Consider the following 20,744-nt stretch of genomic DNA (forward strand, 5'->3'; position numbering starts at 1 on the left):
CTCTCGGCCTCTTGCCACGGTATGGCAGGAAACTCCGGCTCCTCTCTGAACCTGGAAACACCCCAGGAAGTCTATCGGTACACAAAGCCCTGAACAACTTGGGAGTAGTTTACCTACGAGATCCCCTTGCCCCACACGGACCCACTTGGTTGCTTGGATCAGCAGAGCGGGCACTGCCACAGGGGCTGGAGGCTGCGTAATACCCCGTCCCAGTTTGTGAAAAATCAGATCTTTGCCCCCTGGAACTCCCTGCCTATTGACACCAGGCCGGCGCCTGTGCTGTGCACTATTGTTTAGGAAAACACATCCAGAGACCTAGATCTAGTTGCTGTGAGTTCCCATCGGCTTTTGGTCCACTGCTATTTTAACTTTTCCACAGCCTTATTGCTGCTAACTCTTCATCAGTCATTTTATTGCTTTGAGGTGCGTGGTTTTCTTCATTTTCTTAAAGCAACCAAGCGGCGCATCCGCTTTACGAGAGAAAGGAAACGAGCGGCTTGCAAGAAGGGAGGAAACCTTACCTGGCGGCTCCACCGTTTTCTTGACCACTTTTTCCCTGAGATCTTCGGCTGCCGGAGGATGGAGAGAGGAAGAGGAGGACCAGCGTTAGAGAAAGACGGGAGGCCTTTGCAACAGCACCTCTTTGCCCCCAGGAAGGACCCCCCTCCCTCCCACCACCTGCGCCCTTCACCTGGCAGCCCGGGGTCCGAGGCACGGTGGATGCGGGGGGCCAGGAAGAAGCGGGCGTCTCCCACCGGTCCGGCTCGACGGGGGCTGGGCGCTCGACAGCGCAAGGCCTCTGGCTGGACAGTGGGGAGGGGCCGCTCTGGCGTCTGAAAGGGGGGAGAGTTAAACAATGGGGGGGGAGCAATGGCATCTCCCACCTGCCCTTGTGGTGTGTGAGAATGAGATATACAGTAGCAGCAGCGCACGCCCCCCCCGAATGGGGGGGACTCACAGGGGGTGTGCCCCTGAATTTTTAGGAAATGGACAGCAAAGCGAACTAGAGAAACTAACAGGAAGGATTCGAAATCTGCGGGCCCACAGATTCACAGAAGACTGGTGTAAATTTACAGACTATTTGAAAAGTAATTGTGGTGAACAGACTACGTTTGTAGGTTTGCAAGAAGTCTTGTGAGGTGAATTATTGGAACTATTGCAAAAATGGATAAAGGGGAGGATGTTTAGTTAAGATAATTAAAGGCAATATGAATTTAAGAAATGCATAAGAAGTGACAAGAACAGTGGATCATCAGAGGTGCTGATGGAAGTCCAAAAAAGAAAGAAAGAAGATTGTATAAATTGTGAAGTTTTGTGGTATGCATTATAATTTATATGTTAAAATTAATATAAATTATTTTTTTTTAAAGGAAATGGACAGTAAAGCAAAGGAGCGCAGGCGCTACGGCAAAGACCCCCCCCCCCAATAGTCCAGTGTTGGCTCAAAGCAGGCAGGACCAAGCCTCCTGCTTGGATTTTCCACGGCTGGTGGGGTCTCAAAGCTGCAACACGGACACCTTTTTCGCTCTGTGCTCGGAAGGACTTCCTGAGGCTCTGCTTTTGAGTCACCAAGAGATTGTCCCTTAACAGCTTGGGAGCAATTTATCTTACCCCCCATGGACCCACTTTGGTCCTGCAGGGGCCACCCAGTAGCCGTTCTGCACTGGGAAGAACTTGTGTGTGGTAGGACCTGCCCTTTGGAACTCCTTGCCTCTTGATATCAGGCAGGCCTGTTTGGCCACTGCTAAAAACATTCTGGTTTAGACAAGCCTGCCCAGGTGTTTGGAAAGCGGGTGCAAAGTTTAACGTGTTTTAGTTATTTTAACTTTTGTGTTTCTTAAAGTGCTCGATTTTGTTAGTGGTGCGTAAATTATGTGAATTAAATAAATGCCACACTCCCCCTCTCTTTTGCTCTTGCGTGTGTTTCCTGAGGGATCTCCTGCCTGCTTAGACTTGGAACTTGGCTGTCCAAAAGCAGCACCCAAACACCCTGCCGCTTCCCTTTCACGGACTAAGCCCCCTCTCCTTCATCCCTCTGGGGGGCAGAAGAGACACTCCTAGCCCCACAGAAAGGGGTGCAGGAAGTGGTGTGGGTGCTGGGCAGCCTGGCAGGTGGATCCCTTCACCTTTCCCGCCCCCCCCCTTGGGGGGCATTCTGGGCCCCAGCGCCTACCTTCAGGATCTCTTTGGCTGGCACCGCACTCGGCCATTTCCGCACGTCCTGCCCATAGCCTGGAGCTACAAGGACCTGGAAGGAGAGACAGGAGGCGCTCAGAGCCCCAGAAACCCTCCCCAGGAAGCGGCGTCCGCAGGCCCCTTCAGCCCAAGGGAAGCGGCCGACCCTAAACATCAGGATCCCAGGATTGACAGAAGGCGCAGGGATTATTTTTGCCAGGACAGCAGCAGGGAAGGGAAGGGTTAAACCCCACCAGGCTGCACCTCCTTTCACAAAAAGCTGCAATTTTCCCAAGTGCAAACTTGGCATCACATCTCGTCTTCCTCTGACAAGGATAGTTAATGGGCAGAGCTGGTCTGGGCTCATGGAAGCCAGTGCGGCCTAATGGTTAGAGTGCTGGACTGTGACCTGGGAGAGGAGGGTTCGAATCCCCCTCACAGCCACGAGGCTCCCTGGGTCACCTTGGGAGTCACTCGCCATCTCTTGGCCTGACCTACCTCATAGGGTGCTTGCGAGGATAAAATGGGAAGGGAGAGAACCGTGACGGGAAAATAAAGGTAGTATATAAATGTAATTCAAAATAAGGGATAATTTTCTGATAGCAAGAGCTGTTTGACGCCTCGGAGGTTGTGGTCTCTCCTTCCCTGGAAAGTTTGGAGGGTCCTCTGTCCTGGAGGCTTCAGCTGAGATTCCTGGGGGCAGGGGCTGGACTGGATGACCCTGGGGGGCCCCTCCACCTCTGCCATCCTAGGGTTCTGTGACCCACACGCCCCACTCAGCCCCTCCCTCTCCGCCCTCCCTGCCCCGCTTACCTGCCCGTCGATGTAGGCCACTTCCCCGCGGAGGATGACCCGGCGCACAGTCCCCTTCACCCGCATCCCCTCGAAGGGCGTCCAGCGTGCCTTGCTGAAGGCCGTGTTGGGGGGCACCAGCCACTCCTGCTCCAGGTCCACCTGCCGGCAGGAAACGGCTCAGCCCCACGGAGCCTCAGCCCCCCAGCCCCTGGGGGTCCCAGGAGTCTTTCCTGGAGGACCAGGAGCCCTGCAGTTGGTGGATCAGGCCCACCTGGCCCACAGGAAGCTGCTTCAGACAGTCAAGCCACGGGGTTCCTCTGTGCTGCCTGCAGTGACTGCAGCAGGGGATCTCCATGGTTTCAGACAAAGGGTCTTTCCCAGCCCCCCGGGAGATGCTGCCAGCGGGGATGGAACGTGGGACCTTCTGCATGCAAGGCAGAAGCCCTGTCTCTGAGCCCCGGCCCTTCAGCAGCCTCTTCTGGCCCCCAGGTGCCTGCAGGGAGCAAGCAGGGATGGGGGCAACAGCAGCAGCTTCCTCTCAGAACATAGTTAAACGGTGGAACTCCCTGCCAAAGGAGACCCAGCAATGGCCACCAGCCTAGGGGGCTTGGACAAATCCATGGGGAGGAGGGGGCTGTCGCTGGCTCTGCCCGGCCACTGGGGGCACCTGGTTGGGAAATGTCCCCCACGGAGGACCTTATGGTCTTCAAATAAAAACATCTTGGAGGTCCCGGGCCACAGGGAGGTTAGGCTGGCCTCAACCAGAGCCAGGACCTTTTCGGCCATGGCCACGATCTGGTGGAACGCTCTGTCCCAAGAGACTAGGGCCCTGCGGGACTTGGCATCTTTCCGCAGGGCCTGCAAGACGGAGCTGTTCCACCAGGCCTTTGGCCAGGACACAGCCTGACTCCCTCCTTCTGTAATCCTCACAGAACTCTAGCCCAATGGTTGCCATTAATTTGACTCTGAATTGATTTTAGAATAAATTGATTTTAGAATGCATTTCAATTAATTGATTGTGATTTTGTGTAAACTGTGTTACTTTTACTGTTGTTAGCCGCTCTGAGCACGGCTTCGGCTGGGGAGGGCGGAATATTATTATTATTATTATTATTATTATTATTATTATTATTATTATCATCATTATTAAATGTATGCCTGGGATACTGGGCTGCCTTTGGCCTGATCCAGACGGCTCTTCTTATGGAACCTCCAGGTCCAGAGGCAGTCTATCTGGATTCCACGTTCTTGGGGGTATTTGGCCCCTGCTGGGCATGGCCTGCTCCCCCCAGGCAGACGGCCTTGACCGGCAGAGAGAGAGCATCCTGGCTGGAGAAGGGGCTTTCCTGGGCGGGAGGCCCCTTGCCTGTCCTCCCCCAGCCCTACAGAGGGACCCCCCCTCACCTCGATGTAGGTGTCCTCTTGCAGGGGGAGCCCGAAGATCCGGCGGGGGTTCTCGTAGAGACGCTGGACCAGGTCTTCCACGCTAAGCCGTCCCTCGGAGACAGCGGTCAGCAGCAGGGGCAGCATGGTCTCCAGGCCAGGGAAGCCGGGCGGGGGCTCCTTGCCCAGCTTCTCTTCCAGCGTGTGGGGAGCTGAGGGCGAGAGAGACGCGTGGCAGAGACCTGGGCCCCACACAGCACCCCTTCCCCCCATTTACCTACCCCAAGGAGGTCAAGGGGGTGGGGCGGCTCTCCCTCCCTCTCATTTAATCCTCCACAACAACTCTGTGAGGTGGGCTGCGCTGAGAGAGAGACCCCTGCGAGTTTCATGGCTGAGTGAGGATTGGACCCCTGGTCTCTTGGAGGTCCTAGGCCAAGACTCCAACCACTCAACCCCACTGCCTCTCTATTAGCTGTGGGGCTCTGACTGAGCGTGGCAGGCGGATCTCTCCCCCCCCCCGCCCCCCTTACCGTGGTCCGTGGCAAAGCAGTCGATGGTGTCCATGTTTTCCCAGAGGGCCTCCATGTCCTCTCGGGAGCCCAGCATGGGTCGCACCTGCCCCCGGCCCTCCCCGACGCGCCCCAGGTCCTCCTGGCACAGGAAGAGGTGGTGGGGGGCCACTTCGCAGGTCACCTCAATGCCCTTCTGCTTCGCGGCCTTGATGATCAGGATCTGCGGGGGGAGGGAGGCGGGGGGGGGTCACACAAGCCTTAGCCCACGATGGCCTTCCCTCCCCAAGAAGCTTCCTGACTCTCCGTTGCAGGAAAAGTGAGACCTGCCTCTGCCCCCCTCCTCCCCTTCCAGCGCCCCCTCCCAGTGTGGATTCCCCCCCCGCCCCCTTTTGGCTGTTGCTCAAAACTGCCCCAGTGCCAGACCAGCCCACAGCCTGCTCCCTTCCCACTGCCTCTCACCCCTCCACGTGCCCAGGGGCCAGCAGCCCCCCTCGTCCGGCCTCATCCTGAGTCCTAGCAACCTAGGACTCTAGACAGACTGTCTCTGAGCTTGGAGGCACCAGAAGAGCCCAGGTGCTGCACGCCATCTTGCCGGGCATCCTGTTCTCACACCGAGCCCAGGAGCCCATTCAGAAGTGTTGCTGCCATTTGAGCATGGAGTCAGCACAGAGCCATCGAGTGCCCTCCCCCCCCCCCCCCCATGAATCGGTCCTGCCCTCTTTTCAAGCCACCCAAGGCTGGGCGGTCTTTGCCAGCCTGGCTTGTTGCCTTGCCCCCTTCCTGCCCTGCCTCTTCTGCAGGAGAAGACTTCCCAGCCAAGGACCCCCTGGGCCGCCCCACCCCACCCCTTCTGACCCACTCACCTCCTCCTTCCGCGCCACGTGGCAGATGTGGACGGGGCGCTGGTACAGCTGGGCAACCATCAGGATGGCGGCCACCGTCTGCTTCTCTGCATGAGCCACGATGGGAAGGTGTTTGGGCCACTTTTCAAAGTGCTGCCAGGGCAGAGAGAGAGGAGCGAGTGAAGGAGACCCCCTGAGCGCAAAGGGGCAAGGGAAGGAGACCCCCCGGGCGCAAGGGGGTGGGTCCACCACCTCCCCAATATTCATATGCTGCTTGATGCAATTCTGATTCTAAACGCAGTGTAAGGTAGTCTCTATGTGAGTATATTGTATTCAATTATGGGGTCTCAGAGTTTTTAGGGGCTGACCAGACTGGGATTGTTGGGATAGCAGGCTTGTTGGGTTTTGAATGTCTTACGTAGATTTTTTCAATTTCATTGTTATGTATGGGACAATGACACAGATTATCGTATCAATGGTGAAATGGCATACAAGGGATGAAAGAGATTCACACGGACTTCCTAAGCATCTTGGCTTGTCTCAACAAAAGAGCCCAGTGACTCCTGATATCAATAGGCAAGGAGTTCCAAAGTCTAATTGTGGCTGCCCTAAAATGCTGAATTCTTACAGAGGCTGAACGGGCGTTAGAGGGCACCTGTAGCTGTGCCAGGTCCCCCAAAATGAAGCAGCGGAGCAAGGCGATTTTGTGCTCTGGGGTGTTGGCTGAAGGCCTCGCCCAGTTGAGACAGGATTCCTGGACCCACAGCCAGAGAAGGGACAGGAAGGTCTGCCTCGACGTGTGTCTTGCGTGCCCGACCCACCTCCATCCACAGGGAGACGTTGTCCATCCTGAGGTCCGAAAAGGTGTCGTTCAAGTACATCTTCAGGCCAGCGGCTGCTCCGGCCAGAGGCCCCAGGGAGCCGGCGTTGTCCGAGGAGGCGCCCACGTAGAGCGCATAATCGCAGCGGGCCCCGGTCTCCGCCAGCTGCGGGATGGGGGGAGAGGGCAGAGAGGCAAACCCAGTTTCACAACGTGGCTGGCACACCTTTCGCCACCCCCAAACCAGGAGGTACAGACGGTGACCCCCACCGAGGAAGAGCCCTGCTGGGGCAAAGGGAGCCCATCCAGTCTCAGAGAGCCCAACCAGATGACCATAATAGGAAACCCGAACGCAGGATCCGTCGCCCACCTCCCTTCTCCGCAGTCACAGAATTGTGAGCTGCAAGGCGTCCGGAGGGTCGTTTAGTCCAACCCCCTGCAAGGCGGGGCCTCTTTACCTTCTGCACCAGGGCAAAGGAAGCGGCGTCAATGATAGCTGGGGAGGTGTTGGGCATGGCACACACCATGGTGATGCCGCCAGCCAGGGCGGCTGCTGTGCCGGATGCGAAGTCCTCCTTGTGGGTGGCCCCTGGCTCCCGAAGGTGCACATGGACATCAATGAGCCCTGGAGGGGGAGAAGGGGCCCAAGGTCAGCGGAGGGAGCCCCCCCCCCCGGGGAGTCAGGCAGGGGACCAACAGCTCCAGCTCCGCCTCCGCCCAAGGGGGCACCAGCACCAGCCTCCTCCAGGCACCCATCGCCCCATCACACACAGAAGGGACTTGCTGCCAGGCAAAGGGGCTCAGGGCGGCAGCCTGAGTTGCGTCTGGGCCAGCACCAAAACCCCCTCAGAACTTGCAGCCCAGACGGACTGCCTTTGGAGCTGGAGGTTCCATAAGAACGTAACGCCCAGTATAAACCAAAAAATGTCAAGTGCGCAGGCGATGGAGCAGACCGTCTGGGAAACCGAGGCAGGGTCGGCCAGCCATGGTCTGTTCAGAGTGGCAGGATTTAGTGTCTGGGGCCCACAAGCCATGTGGGTCCAAAGGACTGATGCTTCACTCCAGCCCCACGGACAGAACTCAAGCCAGGTCTGACCCCACGGATGGAGGCAGGACCCCAACGCTGGCAAGTGAGGGCCAAGAGAGGGCCAGGGTGGGCTCAGGGGGAGATGCTCTTCTGCCTGCCTAATGCCCCCCTCCCCCTGGCACCCCCATATCCCAGCTCCCACCTGGCAAGCGTATGAGCTTCTGCGAGGTCATGCAGTCCACGTGCATCTTCAGCGGAGGGGCACCCCCAATCTGTCCAAGGGCCTGCGGGGAGCAGAGGAGGGGGTCACAACTGCCCTGGAATGGCCCCAAGGCTTGCCTCCCAACCCCCCCCATTCAGAACATTGAATTGGGGTCTCCCACCCCCAGAGCTGGCAACCCCCCCAAAGGCCCCCGCACCTCGACGAAGAGCTTGGTGCACTTGATGTCGATGATGAGGGGCACGGAGTAGTCGATGGCCAGGCGCCGGGTGCGGTAGCCCTTGGTGACGAAGGAGGAGAGTCGGCGGCCGCCCGAGTTGCGCATGGAGAGGTTGATGACCAGGTCAAAGTGGTTCTCCGCCAGGTAGTCCAGGATGCTGCGCTCCTTGCCGGCCACCTCGCCCCCGTCGGCCTCCTCAAAGTGCCAGTCCACAGCCATCACCTGCCGCCGAGACAAGGGGGGAGACCCCCGTCCCCAGGTCAGCCACGCCCAGCAAGGACAGAGGGCCCGTTCTGCCCCCGGGGCCTGGGAAGGGCCACGGGAGGCTAGGGATCAGGGAGCCCCCAGGGGTTGGACTAGAAACATGTAGCATGTTTTTAATATTCAGTTGGGAGGCACCCGGAAGTGGCTGGGGAAGCCCAGCCAGATGGGCAGGGTATAAATAAAGTATTATTATTATTATTATTATCACCATCACCATCAACACTATCATTATTATTATATGCCAAACTTCCAGTCCCTCCAGGGCTGGTACAGAGGGTAAAGGTAAAGGGACCCCTGACCATTAAATCCAGTTGCACTTGACTCTGGGGTTGCGGCGCTCATCTCGCTTTATTGGCCGAGGGAGCCGGCGTACAGCTTCCAGGTCATGTGGCCAGGAGGACTAAGCCGCTTCTGGCGAACCAGAGCAGCGCATGGAAATGCTGTTGACCTTCCCGCCGGAGCAGTACCTATTTATCTACTTGCACTTTGATGTGCTTTCAAACTGCTAGGCTGGCAGCAGCAGGGACCGAGGAACGGGAGCTCACCCCGTCGTGGGGATTTGAACCACCAACCTTCTGATCGGCAAGTCCTAGGCTCAGTGGTTTAACCCACAGCGCCACCTGCGTCCTGGTACAGAGGGAACTGGCCCTAGAAGTCTTCACAGTGCCCCCCCCAGGGGATAAGAAGGGGGTGTGTCTACTGCACTTGGTAAGGGAGGGGGCCAAATGACGCTCCGGTTGTTGAACGGAGTAACATCTCCCCCAACCCCACAGGGCCTTGGAAGTGGATGAGAAATGATCCCTTGCCCCACTCCCCCCTGCAGGGACCTTTTCCATCCCTCCCCCCAACCCCCCCCCGCAAGGCTCAGCCATCAGCCAAACTGACAGGGCTGTTAAGCGCTGCTGCCCCCTGCCCAGCCCACCTTGATGCCGTGCTCAGTGTAGAAGTCGGCCGTGCCCAGGCTGGCGTAGAGGTTGTAGCCCAGGCCCTCCAGGGTTCGCACGGTGGACAGCAGCTCACTCTTGTTCTGGAAGAGATGCCAAGGTCAGGCCACGTGGCAGCGCCCCTCCCACTGCCCCCCTCCCGGGGTGAGGGTCTTCACGGCCGTGGGCGGGTGCTGCCACCACCCGGCCTTCTCCTGCCACCTTGTGCCATGCGCCCGCTTCCACAGGCTGGCATCCAAGGGCAGAGGAACCTGAGAGCCGCCCGCTCCTCTTCCAGCAGTGCCCAACCAGCTGCCCCAAAGGGAAACCCAAAAGTCGGTTCGAGAGCAAGAGCCTTCCTTGGGTCCTCAGAAGCCTGGCAGCCTCCAGCCGTGGGGGCAGAGAGACCAAGCTGGCACTGTCCTCTGCCCATTCGCTCCCTTCTGGAGCTCTTCACAATCTCTCTTTATTTAACAGCCCTGAACAGTTTCGCAAACTGGGCCACTTCCCTGATCACCCCAAACTCCAGATCAAGTTAAAAAAGCTCAGGTCTCCTTTCCGATCCTTGAAAATTGACCATTTATTCCAACTCTCTGCTTTGTGTTTCTTGAGCAGTTGCTGGCCTACAAGACGGTCCCTCCTCTTATTTCCTGACTGCTTATTTGAGTCAGGAGCCTTTGTCCAAATGTGCTACGTCCGCCAGGGCCCCTCTCCAGAAAGACAGGCAGCCAGCCCAGTCTCTTCCCCTCCGCACAGGACTTCCTCCTCTCTTCCACTATGGAATTCTGGGTGCTAAATGAAAATGCCTTTGGGGATGTGTGGGGCGCTGCTGGACCCCCTCCCCAGCCCCCCCCCCGCTCCCTCCCTGCCCGGCTCACCTTGTAGCTTCCGATGGTGAGCAGGATGTTCTTCCGGGGGATCTTGAACCCGGTGCTGAGCATGGCCTTCAGGTAGGCCTCGCAGCGGTTCTCCCCAAAGCAGGCCACCTCACCCGTGCTGGTCATCTCCACCCCAAGGACCACGTCAGCCCCTGCCAGCCGCGAGAAGGAGAACTGGGGCACCTGCGGGCGGAGAGGGGCAGGGGAATTTAATTGTTTTAAATTGGTTGCTAGCGGCCCTGAGACCAGTTTCCTGAACTGGGAAAGGCAGGGTATAAATAAAAATTTATTTATCAACCTGAAGCATTTTTGTTAGGGATTGTAGAAAAAGACCTGCCAAGGAAAGTGAGAAATATCTTCATGTGTGGAACGGCGGCGGCAAGAGCCTTAATAGCACAAGGATGGAAGAATGAAGAAATCCTGACTAAAGAACTGTGGCAAGAGAAACTGCTGGACTACGCAGAATTGGCAAAACTGACACATGACAAGGAAAACTGCGACTTTAAAGATGAATGGGAACCCTTTACAAAGTATTTTAAAAAAACATCAAAATGAACTGGACTCCTTGGCAGGTTTTGAATAAACATACACAAACTTAACAATTATTTATTGGCCCCAAACAGGAGGCCCCTCGGAGAACCCAGGGGGAGATCCGGTTGCCTCAACCCCCCCCCCCCGGAGGCCTCCCTCTCCCCCCCCCCCGGCCACTCACCTTGACCCCCACAATGCCTGTGCCCGCCATCAGCCCCACCGGCTCCACCTCTTCGCCCATGATCACCTGCGTGGCCAAAGCCACCAGGTCGACGCCCAGGGTCTTGGAGACGAAGGGGAAGGAGCGCGAGACCCTCACGTTGCACTCAATCACCTTCAGCTGGTCGTGCTGCGGAGGAGGAGGAGGAGAAGGACGTTGGCCAGGGGTTCAAAGGGGGGCACGCGGCCCCAGCCCAGGGCCCCAGTCACAGAGGGATGAGCTACGCCCAAGCCAAGTTCAGCGCCAAACAACAACAGGGGCTGAAATGTTACTGTACAACCACACGCCGGGGGTCTGCATATACAGGGAAATCCTGTATGGCCAAGCCCTGTGAGAATCCTCCCTTCTCGCAGAGATCTTGTGCCAAGTGGAACTTGCTGGCCAGGGAATTTGCACGGTAAGCCCAGCACAAAAAGAATGAAGTTCATCACATGCTCAGCGCACTGGCTCCGGGAAGCTGGCGCAAGCATGTCAGAGCCTGCACACTGTCCCCAAGCGTGAAAGCTCTTCCTGCCTTCATAGAACTGTAGCGCAACTAAATACATGAGTGCAGAAAATAAATTTTATAATATGTTGTGAGTTGGGAATACTTCCTTTATCGGTAAGAGTATAGCTGAGAACCTTGAAATATTGGATCTTCCTGCATTACTGAGCCCTGTCTCCTAATTCTCTCCTTTACGACCTCTTAAGTGATAATGTAATTTACAATTTATCATTGACTTGTAGGAGAAAATTGAACTTGATAGGCCTTAATCTGACTTCGAAATTTCTTACCCCGAAGATGCTTGGGAAATTATCAGGCAGAGTCTTACAGAAAGAAGTGTTCTCTCCAGTCTCGAGGTTGCAAAACACAGAACTTGCTCTCTTCTCTATTTAAATCTCCCTTTGTGTAGATTTTCAAAAGGGATACATGACAAATCTGAAGAATCATGAATTGTGCAGGCTGCTTATGTTAGCCAGATTTAATATCTTTCCCTCGATGATCATGAGAGGAAGATATTTAGCTCTCCCAAAATCAGAGCATCTCTGCAAATGTAGTAAACGGGAACCTGATACTTTGGAGCATATTTTCTTTTCTTGTGATTTTGGCATTTATGCCAGAAGACAATTATTAAAGGCCTTACAACTCAATAGGCTGATTTCTATGCTAGCAACGGCTCAGGATCTGCTTTTGGACAGGAATGATCAAATTACTTTAATAGTGGCTGAATTTTGGAGTGCTGTCCATGTAGAAAGACTGGGCCATTATAAAGAGATTTAGTGGCTCTTAAATGATCGGTGATGTGGTAGTGTTGTATTGTATAATTTATGCAAATTGATTTCCTCTGGAGTTAAAAGATCTGAATGGGACAAACCTTTTTACGCTGAGCTTGTATTATGCACAATTTGTATACGGTGTCTGTTTGATCATGTGTGGTTTGCTGTGCCTAATGAAGGATATTTGATTGGAAATATTATAAAGAACCGGCCTGTCTCCAACCACGTCTGGTTGAAAGGGCGCAAGTTACATGTGCATCAGATGTGATTGCATTGCAATAGAAAACCTGGCAAAGCAAACCTGCCAGAGACCCCCACAGCCTGATAGGGGGGGCCCCGATGGCGGACAAAGGGGTCTGTCACCATCCCCCCCCCGGCTGCCCCCCCCGCCCCCTTCACCTTGGCGATGAGCTGGAGGTTGAAGGGCCCTGTGACCTGAAGCTCCTGCCCGATGGCATGCACAATGGCCTTGATGCGCTCCAGCGTCTTGGGCGTGATGTCCTGCGGGGGTGTCACCAGGGTGGCGTCCCCCGAATGCACCCCAGCGTTCTCCACGTGCTCAGAGATGGCAATGGCCACCACCTGCCCGTCACAGGCCACGGCGTCCACGTCAATCTCCTGTGGCAAGGGGGGAGAGCGAGAGATGAGTGAAGCATGTGTTCACCCCACCCCCCAACAGACACCATCCCCCCCCGATTCATGCTCTCCTGGGGAGGGGGCAGGTGCGCCTCTGAGCTTCATCGGGCACTCAAAAGCACTAATCCTGCCCCCTGCTCTCCTCACACCAACAGCCACCTTTGTGGCAGTGAAAGGCAGGTGAGCATCCACTGCCCCACTTGGAGGGCTCACCCCCAGATCACAAAAACCACACCCCAGCTCTGAATCAGGAAGGGGTAGAGATGGGAAGACCTGGGGGAAAGATGGAAAAATTGGAAAAACCCAGGCCCCCGCCCCACAATTTCCCCCATCTCTAGGAAGGGGAGAATAGCATCTGTTTTTGTGTTAGGAAGGCTGTCTGCTGGATCAGACCATTGGCCCACCCAGTCCAGGATCCTGTTCTCACAGTGGCTGACCAGACAGACGGCCATTACGGAAAACCCACTAGCAGGATCCGAGCACCAGTCTCCTCTCCCCTCCTGTGGCTTCTGGCGAGTGGAATTCAGAAGCATTTACTGCCTCCGACTTTGGAAGAGGATCAGAGCCATCGAGGGGCCTCTCTTCTCCTGCCTGAATTGGCCTGATCCTCTTTTGAAGTCGCGGGCCACCCCTGCCCGGTCCGGTGGCAGGGAGTTCCAGAGTCTAACCCCCCTTTCCCTCTGCCCCCGCACCTTGGCCTCCTGGATGAACTTGGAGATGACGACCGGCTGCTCCTTGGAGACGGCCACGGCGTTGCAGAGGAACCTCTCCAGGTCGCTGTCCGAGTAGGCCACGTTCATGGCCGCCCCGCTGAGGACGTAGGAGGGTCGCACCACGCAGGGGTAGCCCACCTTGCAGCAGAACTGCTTGGCCGACTGCGGGGGGGAGGAGGAAACGGTCAGCGGGCGCCCAGGGCCGACAGAGGGGCCACTTGGGTTTCCAGGGAGAAAAGATCCAGGGCTCCCTCTGGCCTGGGACCCCGGGCTCCATCCATTCTGGACTCTGCCCTGAACAAGGGCAGCAAAGGACCCACAGCCCCAAGGGGGAGCATCTGGCATCAATTCAAAGCGCTGGTCTTCACCTGTAAAGCCTTAAATGGCTCAGGACCGCAAGACCTCCCGGACTGCCTCTACCTGGACCCCAATATCATCTTCCACGGCCCTCCTCCGTGTGTCTCCTCCTTGAGAGGTGCGGAGGGTGGCAACACAAGAACGGGGCCTTTTCTGCAGTGGCTCCCCGTCTGTGGGATGCTCTCCCCAGGGAAGTTCGCCTGGTGCCTTCATTACACACCTTTAGGCGCTAGGCAAAAACGCTCCTTTTTAACCAGGCCTTTGGGTGGTCTGATCGGCATCCTACGTCCTTTTAAAATGTGGCTCTTTTTTGGGGGTGGTGTTATTGGGGTGTTGTTTTTTATTCAGATTATATATGTTGTGACTTTTTTCTGTGAACTGCCCTGTGACCTCTGGGTATAGGGTGGTATATAAGCTCAGTAAATAGTAAGATCAGAAGAGACGGGCTGGATCAGGCCAGTGGCCGCGAGAAGAGCATCATGAATTTAAAACTGCTTACAACCCATTGCTCGGTCCCTGCTCCTGCCCACCTAGCAGTTCGAAAGCACGTCATGTGCAAGTAGATAAATAGGTACCACTCCAGCGGGAAGGTAAACGGCGTTTCTGTGCGCTGCTCTGGTTCTCCAGAAGCGGCTTAGTCCTGCTGGCCACATGGCCCGGAAGGTGTACACAGGCTCCCTCGGCCAGTAAAGTGAGATGAGCGCCGCAACCCCAGAGTCGGCCACGAGTGGACCTAATGGTCAGGGGTCCCTTTACCTTACAACCATGACCATAAGGTGGGTCCTAAAAGGCACAGGTCGGGGGGCAAAGAGGAGGGAGGCCCACAGAGAATGACAGTAAAAACATAATGGGGGGGGGGACCAATTTAAAATACAGGTTAAAATGCAGTGACTCCTTGGGGTCCCTTTCCAACTGAGTTGGGCCTGGAAAACTGGCAACCCACCCCCTTCTCACAGTGGCCACCCAGATGCCCAAGCCGGGGAGCCCGCAAGCAGGATCCGAACCCTCTCCCCCACCCCTCTTGGTTGCCTGGAGACAAGAGAGAGGTCCGCCCCCCCCCCGGCCAGCGAGGGGCAGAGCCAGGCTGACCGCTGGGCCCACGGACAGAGCTCACCTCGGTGTCGGAGAGCTCCTTCCAGAGGGGCTGGCTGATGCTGATGGTGTCCAGCAGGCGGGAGAACTTGAAGCGGTTCTCGGCCGAGTCGATGGCCTCCGGGGACGTCCCCAGGATGCGGCACTGCTGCCGGTGCAGCGCCATGGCAATATTGTTGGGCAGCTGGCCCCCCATGGACAGGATCACACCCTCGGGGTTCTCCAGCTCGTAGATGTCCATCACCACCTGGTGGGGGGGCAGAGGGGAGGAGAGGCTGGGTGAGGATCCCAAGGGGGGCAGGATCAGGCCCGCCAGGCACAGCGGCTCGGGGTTTCCCCTCCTCCTGCTGCTGCACCAAGGAGACCCCCCTGCAAAGCCCAGCTGCGGTTCCAGCTGCAGAGAAGAGGCCCCTTTCACCCACTTGGGGGTCCTTTACACAGCCGTCACCAGAAATCATTTTGGGGAGAATCATTATGAGGTTTTATTCCATTCTTTTGCAGGTTTAATAGCACACTCCCATGGGAGGCCTTGAGACCTGCTGCACCCCGTCAGTAACAACTCAAATGTTTCAGGGTAGCAGCACAGAACCTTTGGAACTCCATGCCTATTGAGATCACTGCACTCTTTTCGGAACCTGCTAAAAAACATTCTCGCTTAAACAAGCCTGCCGGGAGAGTGGATGCGAGTTTCCACTTGTTTCAGTCTATTATGGCTGCAATATTCTGTACGTTTTGAATGATAGCCTGCAACTCAGTGATACTTTTATTGCTCTATTTTTCCTTTTTTTGTTAACTGCTTTGAGGTCTGTCCCCTGCCCCTGTGAACAAGGAGCATATAGACTTTGTGAAATAAATAAATAAATAAATAAATAAATAAATAATAATAATAATAATAATAATAATAATAATAATAATTTATTACTTGTACCCCGCCCATCTAGGTTTCCCCAGCCACTCTGGGAGAACAAAAATACACTAAAATGTCATACATTAAAAACTTCCCTGAACAGGGAAGTGTCTTCTGAATGTCAGGTAGTTGTTTATGTAAATAAAGGATGGCTGAGGAGTAGCGTAAACTAAATAAGGAGAAGCCCTACAAGACAGATGAGACTTGTTAGAGGCCCCGATCCCCTGGCATAACCACCCATCAACGGGACCCACCTCGAAGGACATCTCGTCGAAGTAGAGCCGGTCACACATGTCGTAGTCGGTGCTGACAGTCTCCGGGTTGTAGTTGACCATGATGGTTTTGTAACCCATCTGCGGAAGAGAGAAGGAAGGCGTGGCGTCGAGCACATTCTCCCAGAACGCAGCCTGAATATTAGCTGTGGGTCCGGCCCCCTGTCCTGCCACCCCCCCAGGGGCTGGGAGCTTGCTGCCTCAAGCACCCGAAAGGAGGACTTCTCAAACCTGGGTCCCTAGCTGTTGTTGGGACTACAATTCCCATCATCCCTGACCACTGGTGCTGCTGGCTAGTTCAGGGTGATGGGAGCTGTAGTCCATCGACAGCTGGGGCTCCAGATGAGAAACACGGCCCCAAACCATCAATGGCCTGAGGGCCGGACAGAAGGGCCCCCCAGCACCAGTGCCACCCACAGCCTTAAGCCCAGAGACAGCCAGTGTGATGCTCACAATGGGGACAAGGGACAGGACAGGGCCTTCTCAGTGGTGGCTCCCCATTTACGGAACACCCTCCAGATTGAGATACAACAATCCTCCCCATCGGCTGCATTTAGGAGAAATTTAGGTGAAAACGTATCGGATATGGATGCCGCTCAGAGTTCAGCCCCAGTGTTGATGTTTTATAATAGATGCATGGTTTTATTCTGTTTTATTTTGTATTATCTGAAGGGATGTCGAACAGAAAAGGGAGCCAGTTTGTTTTTTTTTCCGCTCCAAAGGCTTCGAGTTACACAAAAGGTGATTCTGACTAAACATCAGGAAGAAGTGTTGCTTGACTGTGGAACGGTCTTGTAGGGGTGCAAATATCCAGAGTGTGGGGGTCAGGTGGGATTGCTGTGAGGAATTATGAAATATGGAACAAGCCATTGTGTCCTCGATGAAGGCATTGCATTGACTGGGTTTGATTCACTGACAGTGGTTTCTGATCGAATCCCACAAGCCTCTGCACCTTTGCCATTTGCTTTCTCTACGCCTGACAGGCACGTCTAAGCATTCTGAAGCACAGGCCAGTGGCTTCCTCAGGCATCCTCAGTACATAAAGATAGTAGGTTACTCTGATGTAGTTTGTGAATCTTTAGGTGGATCTTAAGGGCCAGGAAGAGAGTTCACAAGGATACTGCCATCCTTCCTTCCTTCCACTCCTGTTTATGACCTCCTCCTTGTTTCCTATTTTCTTTACTCTGAACTACGTATGCATGCTCACATTAGCTCTTTGTAGTTTTAACTTTGTCCCCACGTGGGTTTTTCTGAAATGCTCAGAGGAAATCTGACTGGTTCTTCCGAACCCTGTGTAAAAAGTTCTTTTGTGAATAAAACGACCTGGGCCGAGGGGTGGACGGATTATTATTATTGGCACCTCCTCCCAGAGTCTTGCTGGTCAAGCCTCGTGTGTATTTTATTAATCAGAGTCCAATCCTTCCTTGCTTTGGGAACACAACACGGTCTCCCTGGGGCATCTCCCTCCTTGGAGGTTTTTAAGCAGAGGCTAGATGGCCCTCTGCCAGGGATGCTTGAGCTGTGGTTCCTGCACTGCAGGGGGTTGGACTAGATGTCCCTTGGGGGTCCCTTTCAACCCTACAATTCTGTGAAATACAAAGGCCAGATGGGGCAGGAGGGAGATGTGGGGAAGAGGCTCACCTTGCGCAGCTCCTGGATGCAGCCCACTGCGCACCAGTCAAACTCCACGCTGCTGCCAATGCGGTAGACGCCGGAGCCGATGACCATGACGTGGGGCTCGCGGAAGGCCAGGTCGTGCTCCGTCCCGTTGTAGCTCAGGTAGAGGTAGTTGGTCTGGGCCGGCCACTCGGCCGCCACTGTGTCAATCTGCTTGACCACCGGCAGAATCTTCAGGTCGTGGCGCATCTTGCGGACGGCCAGCTCCGTGCTGGGAGAGGAAAAGTTCCCTTGTAACGCGCTGAGCCAGGGGCTTCTGCTCAAGGTCTGCCAGCACTGACTGGCAGCACCGGCCAGCCGGGATTTTGGAAAGGGGCCTTCCCTCCCCTTGCCAGGAGATGCTGCCAGCCATGGCGCCTGGGATCAAACAGCTCACCTTCACAAAGCTTTTCCATCTGTTGAGTCGGAATCTCCTTTCTTGTCACTCAAAGCCATGGGTTCGAGTCCTACCCTCCAGAGCAGGAGAAAACAAGCTTGCTCCCTCTTCCATGGGGCAGCCCTTCCAATATTGCCAGATGGCTCTAGTGTCTCCTCCTCTCATACCTGAGGGGCTGCCCCATGGAAGAGGGAGCAAGTTTGTTTTCTGCTGCTTCAGAGAGAAGGACCTGAATTCAGAGCACAATTCAAAGTCTTGGTGCTGACTTTGAAAGCCCTAAACGGCCTCGGTCCAGTATATCTGAAGGAGCAGCTCCACCCCGGATGCCAGGGTCCAGCGCCGAGGGCCTTCTGGCGGTTCCCTCACTGTGAGAAGCCAAGTTACAGGGAACCAGGCAGAGGGCCTTCTCGGTGGTGGCACCTGCCCTGTGGAACACCCTCCCACCAGATGTCAAAGAGAACAACTACCAGACCTTTAGAAGACATCTGAAGGCAGCCCTGTTTAGGGAAGCTTTTAATGTTTAACAGACCACTGTATTTTAATACTTTGTTAGAAGCTGCCCAGAGTGGCTGGGGAGGCCCAGCCAGATGGGCGGGGTATAAATATATTATTATTATTATTATTATTATTATTATTATTATTATTATTATTATTATTATTATTACCAACAGAGTCAAGTTACAAGAAAGGAGATTCCGACTAAACATTAGGAAGAACACTTCTGATGGGAAGAGCTGCTTGGCGTTGGAAGGGGGCAAACTCTCCTTCGCAGTGGGACTGTCATTTGTCAGGGATTCTTGAGCTGCCATTGCTGCATTGCAGGGGGCTGGACTAGATAGCCCTTGGGGGTCCCTAAAAACCCAATCTCTTGGCCTAGCTCAGCCATGGCCAACCTGGGCCCTCCAGGTGGCTTGGATGACAACTCCCATGAGCCGCAGCATCTTTCCCTGCAATTTCGGCATTGTCGCGGGTTGGGCTGGATGACCTTTGGGGGTCCCTTCTATGATTCCATTGCCCCGGGACGGCTGAAAGAAGTGCCAAACATGCTGGCACCCTGGCAGTCAGGCCTGCAGTGATGCCCTCCCTCCCTTGCTATTCCCCACAGGGGAAGAGGGGGCTGCCGCTCCTGGCTGGATTGGGGGGGGGGGCAGACCTCCCGGTACCTGAGCACCGCTTGCGCCACCTGCTTGTCTGAGAAGCCGAGCTGCTTGGCCAGCTTGAGGACGGCGGGGGGCATGGAGCCCGGCTCAGCCTGGCGGTAGGACTCCAGGCACAGGGCGTGGTCCGTGATGTTCTTCATCTTGTGCAGGAACCAGCGGTCAATCTTGGTCAGCTCGTAGAGGCGCTCGATGGAGTAGCCGGCCCGCAGGGCGGCCGCCAGGACAAAGATGCGCTTGTCGGTGGGCGTCTCCAGCTCCTGCGGGTCGGGGAAAGGGAAGGGGCAGGCAGAGAGGGTTAGGGCTCTGGGCCCGGTGGGGCAGGCACAGTCTGGCCAGGAGGGCAGCCGGACCCTCTCCAGCCACCCGGACCCCCTTACCATGTCTGAGGCTGGCTTCACAGTGTGGTCAAAGCCCACACAGTTCTCATCCACCATGCGCAGAGCCTTCTGGAAAGCCTCTTCAAAGCTGCGCCCAATCGCCATCACCTCACCTGTGGGGGGGGCAGGAAAGAAGGGGGGTGGGCAAGATGCAAGTTATCAAATGATCCGGAAGGGAGCCTGTTCCCCAAAGCGGGTGAGGCAGGTGCTAAACTGTAGTGATCAGATGGGATTACTATGAGGAATTATAAAGTATGCATCAAGCCACTGTGTCCTCGATGAAGGCATGGCGTTGACTGGGTTCGAGTCCTTGACAATAATTTCTGATCGAATCCCACAAGCCTCTGCATCTATGCCATTTGCTTTCTCTACGCCTGACAGGCACGGATAAGCATTCTGAAGCACAGGCCAGTTGCTTCCTCAGGCATCCTCAGTGCGTAAAGATAGTAGGCTACTCTGATGTAGTTTGTGAATCTTTAGGTGGATCTTAAGAGGAAGAGAGTTCACAAGGGGTCTCTATAGTATAGTGTATTTTAAAATGGGGTTTTAGGGTTTTTAGGGGTTTTGGAATGTTTTATGTAGTTTTTATGTAGTTTTATGTAGTTTTATGTAGTTTTTATGTAATTTTATGTAATTTTATGTAGTTTTTATGTAGTTTTTCTATTTCATTGTTCTGCATGGGACAATGACAATAAAGATATAATCGTAATCGTAAATACTCTTTCCTTGCCATCCTTCCGTCCTCTCCTATTTATGACCTCTGGGGTTTCCTAAAAGCATTCCTCTTCGCTTCCTCTTTTATTTCCTCTGAATTGCATATGCATGCTCAAGTAGGAAATTAGCTCTTTGTACTTTTAACTTTAACTTTGTCCCCACATGGGTTTTTTTGAAATGCTCAGAGGAAATCTGTGTAAAAAGTTCTTTTGTGAATAAAACGACCTGGGCCAAGGGGTAGAGGGGAATCACAGTGGTGCCTCGCAAGACGAAATTAATCTGTTCCGCGAGTCTCTTCGTCTAGGGGTTTTTTCGTCTTGCGAAGCAACCCTATTAGCGGCTTAGCGCTATTAGCGGATTAGCGGCTATTAAAGGCTTAGCGGCTTAGAAAAAGGG

The 20,744-nt window shown here is 54.9% G+C and overlaps 1 protein-coding gene across 2 annotated transcripts in view; it reads right to left on the reverse strand.

Annotated features, from left to right (window-relative positions):
* Positions 1-20,744, reverse strand: part of CAD (carbamoyl-phosphate synthetase 2, aspartate transcarbamylase, and dihydroorotase) — a 52,654-nt gene that overhangs the window by 15,306 nt on the left and 16,604 nt on the right. The window contains exons 16-36 of one of the 2 annotated variants that reach the window (XM_082217184.1): positions 19,635-19,747; positions 19,261-19,514; positions 17,686-17,932; positions 16,027-16,125; positions 14,888-15,112; positions 13,396-13,578; positions 12,467-12,685; positions 10,772-10,939; positions 10,060-10,242; positions 9,181-9,285; positions 7,974-8,216; positions 7,757-7,838; positions 6,986-7,152; positions 6,529-6,693; positions 5,729-5,860; positions 4,884-5,085; positions 4,375-4,565; positions 2,989-3,129; positions 2,174-2,248; positions 692-833; positions 522-569 (exon numbers count right to left, since the gene is read on the reverse strand). In XM_082217184.1, the coding sequence (XP_082073310.1) occupies positions 522-569; positions 692-833; positions 2,174-2,248; positions 2,989-3,129; positions 4,375-4,565; positions 4,884-5,085; positions 5,729-5,860; positions 6,529-6,693; positions 6,986-7,152; positions 7,757-7,838; positions 7,974-8,216; positions 9,181-9,285; positions 10,060-10,242; positions 10,772-10,939; positions 12,467-12,685; positions 13,396-13,578; positions 14,888-15,112; positions 16,027-16,125; positions 17,686-17,932; positions 19,261-19,514; positions 19,635-19,747 (3,384 nt within the window). Of the gene's footprint in view, positions 1-521; positions 570-691; positions 834-2,173; positions 2,249-2,988; positions 3,130-4,374; positions 4,566-4,883; positions 5,086-5,728; positions 5,861-6,528; positions 6,694-6,985; positions 7,153-7,756; positions 7,839-7,973; positions 8,217-9,180; positions 9,286-10,059; positions 10,243-10,771; positions 10,940-12,466; positions 12,686-13,395; positions 13,579-14,887; positions 15,113-16,026; positions 16,126-17,685; positions 17,933-19,260; positions 19,748-20,744 lie in introns of both variants that reach the window. The other variant, XM_082217183.1, reaches the window with a different exon arrangement.

The sequence above is a fragment of the Podarcis vaucheri genome (genome assembly GCF_965113315.1).
Source record: "Podarcis vaucheri genome assembly, chromosome: 3".
NCBI classification, from domain to species: Eukaryota; Metazoa; Chordata; class Lepidosauria; order Squamata; family Lacertidae; genus Podarcis; species Podarcis vaucheri.